Source organism: Borostomias antarcticus (assembly GCF_949987555.1).
Source record: "Borostomias antarcticus genome assembly, chromosome: 13".
Classification (NCBI taxonomy): domain Eukaryota; kingdom Metazoa; phylum Chordata; class Actinopteri; order Stomiiformes; family Stomiidae; genus Borostomias; species Borostomias antarcticus.
Window position 1 is genome coordinate 15,583,605 of NC_140246.1, and position 7,089 is coordinate 15,590,693.

General features: G+C 47.5%; 1 protein-coding gene across 1 annotated transcript in view; it reads right to left on the reverse strand.

The window, feature by feature from the left end:
- Positions 1–7,089, reverse strand: part of creld2 (cysteine-rich with EGF-like domains 2) — a gene marked incomplete at both ends in the record, with an annotated part of 44,085 nt that continues 36,996 nt past the window's right edge. The window contains one exon of the mRNA XM_084448022.1: positions 1–135. Coding sequence (XP_084304148.1) covers positions 1–135 — 135 coding nt within the window. The remainder of the gene's footprint in view (positions 136–7,089) is intronic.

A 7,089-nucleotide genomic window follows, 5' to 3' on the forward strand; every position in this document is an offset into this window, starting at 1 on the left:
CTAGACGGTCTTGTTGACGAACGGCGAAGCGTTGCCGCGGCGCTGCCGGTCCGTCGGCTGGCACGGGCGGCAGAGCGGAGCTGACGGGCCAACAGACACGGGGGCGGCGCCAGATGGACCCTCCGGACTCTCTCGCTGAGGCAGATGGGGGGGTGGGGGGCACACAGACAGGGGGAGACGCTGCTATGGACATGGGGGAGAGAAGGGGGAGAGAAGGGCAAAGGGGGGTGGGGGGGAGCGAGAGGGGGGGGGGGGGATATGGGGAGGTGGGTGGCACACAGGCAGGAGAGAGACGACCACGGACACGGGAAAGAGATAGAGCAGAGAGAGTGGGTCTGGGGTAGAGGGTGAGGTAGAAGAGAGACAGTGGGTCTAGGGTAGAGGGTGAGGTAGAGGAGAGACAGTGGGTCTGGGGTAGAGGGTGAGGTAGAGGAGAGACAGTGGGTCTAGGGTAGAGGGTGAGGTAGAGGAGAGACAGTGGGTCTGGGGTAGAGGGTGAGGTAGAAGAGAGACAGTGGGTCTGGGGTAGAGGGTGAGGTAGAGGAGAGACAGTGGGTCTGGGGTAGAGGGTGAGGTAGAGGAGAGACAGTGGGTCTAGGGTAGAGGGTGAGGTAGAGGAGAGACAGTGGGTCTGGGGTAGAGGGTGAGGTAGAAGAGAGACAGTGGGTCTGGGGTAGAGGGTGAGGTAGAGGAGAGACAGTGGGTCTGGGGTAGAGGGTGAGGTAGAGGAGAGACAGTGGGTCTGGGGTAGAGGTTGAGGTAGAGGAGAGACAGTGGGTCTGGGGTAGAGGGTGAGGTAGAGGAGAGACAGTGGGTCTGGGGTAGAGGGTGAGGTAGAGGAGAGACAGTGGGTCTGGGGTAGAGGTTGAGGTAGAGGAGAGACAGTGGGTCTGGGGTAGAGGTTGAGGTAGAGGAGAGACAGTGGGTCTGGGGTAGAGGGTGAGGTAGAGGAGAGACAGTGGGTCTGGGGTAGAGGGTGAGGTAGAGGAGAGACAGTGGGTCTGGGGTAGAGGGTGAGGTAGAGGAGAGACAGTGGGTCTGGGGTAGAGAGTGAGGTAGAGGAGAGACAGTGGGTCTAGGGTAGAGGGTGAGGTAGAGGAGAGACAGTGGGTCTGGGGTAGAGGGTGAGGTAGAGGAGAGACAGTGGGTCTGGGGTAGAGGTTGAGGTAGAGGAGAGAGAGTGGGTCTGGGGTAGAGGTTGAGGTAGAGGAGAGACAGTGGGTCTAGGGTAGAGGTTGAGGTAGAAGAGAGACAGTGGGTCTAGGGTAGAGGTTGAGGTAGAGGAGAGACAGTGGGTCTGGGGTAGAGAGTGAGGTAGAGGAGAGACAGTGGGTCTAGGGTAGAGGGTGAGGTAGAAGAGAGACAGTGGGTCTGGGGTAGAGGTTGAGGTAGAGGAGAGACAGTGGGTCTGGGGTAGAGGGTGAGGTAGAGGAGAGACAGTGGGTCTAGGGTAGAGGTTGAGGTAGAGGAGAGACTTTTGCATGAAGTGTCCCAGACCCATAGAGAGATCTGCAGCATGCAGTAACGTAGTTAGCGTAGCTTACGTAGTGTATCAGCGAAAGAACTCTCATGGGTCTGGCGTTGAGACTAAGGTTGAGGTAGAGGAGAGAGAGAGAGAGAGAGAGAGAGGGTCTAGGGTAGGCAGGGGGAGATAGAGGGTTTAGGGGAGAGGCAGAGGGAGAGAGAGGGTCTAGGGGAGAGGCAGGGGGAGAGCCAGACTACCTGGTTTCTGGGAATGTGGTGCCATCACCCCGGCAGTGAAGGACCTCATTGTTCCGACTCGTGTGAGTGGATAAAGTACTGTGTGTATGCTGTAAACCGAGAGAGAGAGAGAGAGAGAGAGAGAGAGAGAGAGAGAGAGAGAGAGAAGGGGGCAGAATTAAAGAAGAGAAAAGCAGAGAGGGGAGGGAGGGTTGAGAGGAGAGAGAAATATGTTTGGCCTGTGATTAAAAGATTCTTCCAGGGCTCAGTGAGCCCCACTAACCCAAACATCACTATCTATGGTCTCTCTCTCTCTCTCTCTCTCTCTCTCTCTCTCTCTCTCTCTCTTTCTCTCTCTCTCTTTCTCTCACCTCACATCTTTCCTCTCCTCCCTTTCCCTCCTCTTCCCTCTCCTCTCTGCTCTTCTCTCCTCTCTTCTCCCATCTCCTCTTTTCTCCTCTCCTCTCCCCTCTTCTCCTGTCCTTTCTCTCTCTCTCTCTTTCTCTGCACAGTAGCATCATCTGTGTACAGTAAGCAACCAGGAGGCCGAAGTGATGAGTCAAAGCTTTCCAGATGTAACACCAAGCTCAGAACCGCAGATCTAATCATCGTCTAGGAATGAGCGTGGTTCCTGGTGACCAGCGGCGTGTATCAGGCCAAGACACTCCTGGTTTACGGAAGCTCCAGAAGAGAAGGCTTGTGTTTTCATCAAATACAGTATGACACAGATGTGAAGAAGAGAAATGAACGCACGCCGAAGATACATACGTCGACTAGAAACAACAAGTACAGTATTAATGTGTAAACAAGTACAATAATGTGTCTCGATGGAGTTTCTGCCGTTTGGGAATCTGAGGTACTTTCTATCCGCACTTCATCATCTCGCGGACGGGTGGACGCATGGTTACCTCACTTTCAATTTCCAAGAAAACCAACGTGGAGTTTGTTGGAGTGGCAGTTTAGAAGAGAGAGTTCTTATTACAGGCTTGACAACGGTAGGATATTTATCAAAGAATACAAACACAGCCAGACGTAGAGGCTCAGAAGAAAAAGAAGAAGAAAGATAGATGAGGAGAGGGAGATTTGTGTGTTAGAGAAGGGGAGAGAGAGGAGAGAGGGAGATCGGAGAGAGAGAGGGAGAAAGAGAGAGAGGGCAGAGTCAGAGAGGGAAATACAGAGGGAGAGAGAGGGGAGTAAGAGTACGGAGAGAGATGTGAGTGATGACAGGGCAGCTCCCACCACAGGTATGCAGTTCCTCCTCTGAGATCACCCGCTCCCTCCCTCCCTCCTTCCCTGGAGGAATGTCTGAGAGATGTGTGGGAAAAGGAGGAAACCATCAGTCCATCAGTCAGTGGAGAGCTGCTTATTCATTAAGGCCGGTCTCATACAGCTTCTCAGCACCTCCTCAGGAGCAGCTGAGCACACCAGCTAACCACGCAGCCAGCTAACCAACCAGCCACCTAACAATACACCAGCTAACCAACCATCCATCTAACAATACCATCCACCTAACAATACACCAGCTAACCAACCATCCATCTAACAATACACCAGCTAACCAACCATCCATCTAACAATACACCAGCTAACCAACCATCCATCTAACAATACACCAGCTAACCATCCATCCATCTAACAATACACCAGCTAACCATCCATCCATCTAACAATACACCAGCTAACCAACCATCCATCTAACAATACACCAGCTAACCAACCATCCATCTAACAATACACCAGCTAACCATCCATCTAACAATACACCAGCTAACCATCCATCTAACAATACACCAGCTAACCAACCATCCATCTAACAATACACCAGTTAACCAACCATCCATCTAACAATACACCAGCTAATCAACCATCCATCTAACAATACACCAGCTAACCAACCATCCATCTAACAATACACCAGCTAATCAACCATCCATCTAACAATACACCAGCTAACCAACCATCCATCTAACAATACACCAGCTAACCAACCATCCATCTAACAATACACCAGCTAACCAACCATCCATCTAACAATACACCAGCTAACCAACCATCCATCTAACAATACACCAGCTAACCATCCATCCATCTAACAATACACCAGCTAACCAACCATCCATCTAACAATACACCAGCTAACCAACCATCTAACAATACACCAGCTAACCATCCATCCATCTAACAATACACCAGCTAACCAACCATCCATCTAACAATACACCAGCTAACCAACCATCCATCTAACAATACACCAGCTAACCAACCATCCATCTAACAATACACCAGCTAACCATCCATCCATCTAACAATACACCAGCTAACCAACCATCCATCTAACAATACACCAGCTAACCAACCATCTAACAATACACCAGCTAACCATCCATCCATCTAACAATACACCAGCTAACCAACCATCCATCTAACAATACACCAGCTAACCAACCATCCATCTAACAATACACCAGCTAACCAACCATCCATCTAACAATACACCAGCTAACCAACCATCCATCTAACAATACACCAGCTAACCAACCATCCATCTAACAATACACCAGCTAACCAACCATCCATCCAACAATACACCAGCTAACCAACCAACCATCTAACAATACACCAGCTAACCAACCATCTAACAATACACCAGCTAACCAACCATCCATCTAACAATACACCAGCTAACCAACCATCCATCTAACAATACACTAGCTAACCATCCATCCATCTAACAATACACCAGCTAACCATCCATCTAACAATACACCAGCTAACCATCCATCCATCTAACAATACACCAGCTAACCAACCAACTATCCATCTAACAATACACCAGCTAACCAACCATCCATCTAACAATACACCAGCTAACCAACCATCCATCTAACAATACACTAGCTAACCATCCATCCATCTAACAATACACCAGCTAACCAACCATCCATCTAACAATACACCAGCTAACCATCCATCCATCTAACAATACACCAGCTAACCAACCAACTATCCATCTAACAATACACCAGCTAACCATCCATCCATCTAACAATACACCAGCTAACCAACCATCCATCTAACAATACACCAGCTAACCAACCATCTAACAATACACCAGCTAACCAACCAACTATCCATCTAACAATACACCAGCTAACCATCCATCCATCTAACAATACACCAGCTAACCAACCATCCATCTAACAATACACCAGCTAACCAACCATCCACCTAACAATACACCAGCTAACCAACCATCCATCTAACAATACACCAGCTAACCATCCATCCATCTAACAATACACCAGCTCACCATCCATCCATCTAACAATACACCAGCTCACCATCCATCCATCTAACAATACACCAGCTAACCAACCATCCATCTAACAATACACCAGCTAACCAACCATCCATCTAACAATACACCAGCTAACCAACCATCCATCTAACAATACACCAGCTAACCATCCATCCATCTAACAATACACCAGCTAACCAACCAACCATCTAACAATACACCAGCTAACCATCCATCCATCTAACAATACACCAGCTAACCAACCATCCATCTAACAATACACCAGCTCACCATCCATCTAACAATACACCAGCTAACCAACCATCCATCTAACAATACACCAGCTAACCAACCATCCATCTAACAATACACCAGCTAACCAACCATCCATCTAACAATACACCAGCTAACCAACCATCCATCTAACAATACACCAGCTAACCACGCAGCCAGCTAACCAACCATCCATCTAACAATACACCAGCTAACCAACCAACCATCTAACAATACACCAGCTAACCAACCAACCATCTAACAATACACCAGCTAACCAACCAACCATCTAACAATACACCAGCTAACCAACCAACCATCTAACAATACACCAGCTAACCAACCAACCATCTAACAATACACCAGCTCACCACGCAGCCAGCTAACCAACCATCCATCTAACAATACACCAGCTAACCAACCATCCATCTAACAATACACCAGCTAACCAACCAACCATCTAACAATACACCAGCTCACCACGCAGCCAGCTAACCAACCATCCATCTAACAATACACCAGCTAACCAACCAACCATCTAACAATACACCAACTAACCAACCATCCATCTAACAATACACCAGCTAACCAACCATCCATCTAACAATACACCAGTTAACCAACCATCCATCTAACAATACACCAGCTAACCAACCATCCATCTAACAATACACCAGCTAACCATCCATCCATCTAACAATACACCAGCTAACCAACCATCCATCTAACAATACACCAGCTAACCAACCATCCATCTAACAATACACCAGCTAACCATCCATCCATCTAACAATACACCAGCTAACCAACCATCCACCTAACAATACACCAGCTAACCAACCATCCATCTAACAATACACCAGCTAACCAACCATCCATCTAACAATACACCAGCTAACCATCCATCCATCTAACAATACACCAGCTAACCAACCATCCATCTAACAATACACCAGCTAACCAACCAACTAACAATACACCAGCTAACCAACCATCCATCTAACAATACACCAGCTAACCATCCATCTAACAATACACCAGCTAACCAACCATCCATCTAACAATACACCAGCTAACCAACCATCCATCTAACAATACACCAGCTAACCAACCAACTATCCATCTAACAATACACCAGCTAACCAACCATCCGTCTAACAATACACCAGCTAACCAACCATCCATCTAACAATACACCAGCTAACCAACCATCCATCTAACAATACACCAGCTAACCATCCATCCATCTAACAATACACCAGCTAACCAACCATCCATCTAACAATACACCAGCTAACCAACCATCCATCTAACAATACACCAGCTAACCAACCATCCATCTAACAATACACCAGCTAACCAACCATCCATCTAACAATACACCAGCTAACCAACCATCCATCTAACAATACACCAGCTAACCAACCATCCATCTAACAATACACCAGCTAACCAACCATCCATCTAACAATACACCAGCTAACCATCCATCCATCTAACAATACACCAGCTAACCAACCAACTATCCATCTAACAATACACCAGCTAACCAACCATCCATCTAACAATACACCAGCTAACCAACCATCCATCTAACAATACACCAGCTAACCAACCATCCATCTAACAATACACCAGCTAACCAACCATCCATCTAACAATACACCAGCTAACCAACCATCCATCCAACAATACACCAGCTAACCAACCATCCATCTAACAATACACCAGCTAACCAACCATCCATCTAACAATACACCAGCTAACCATCCATCCATCTAACAATACACCAGCTAACCAACCAACTATCCATCTAA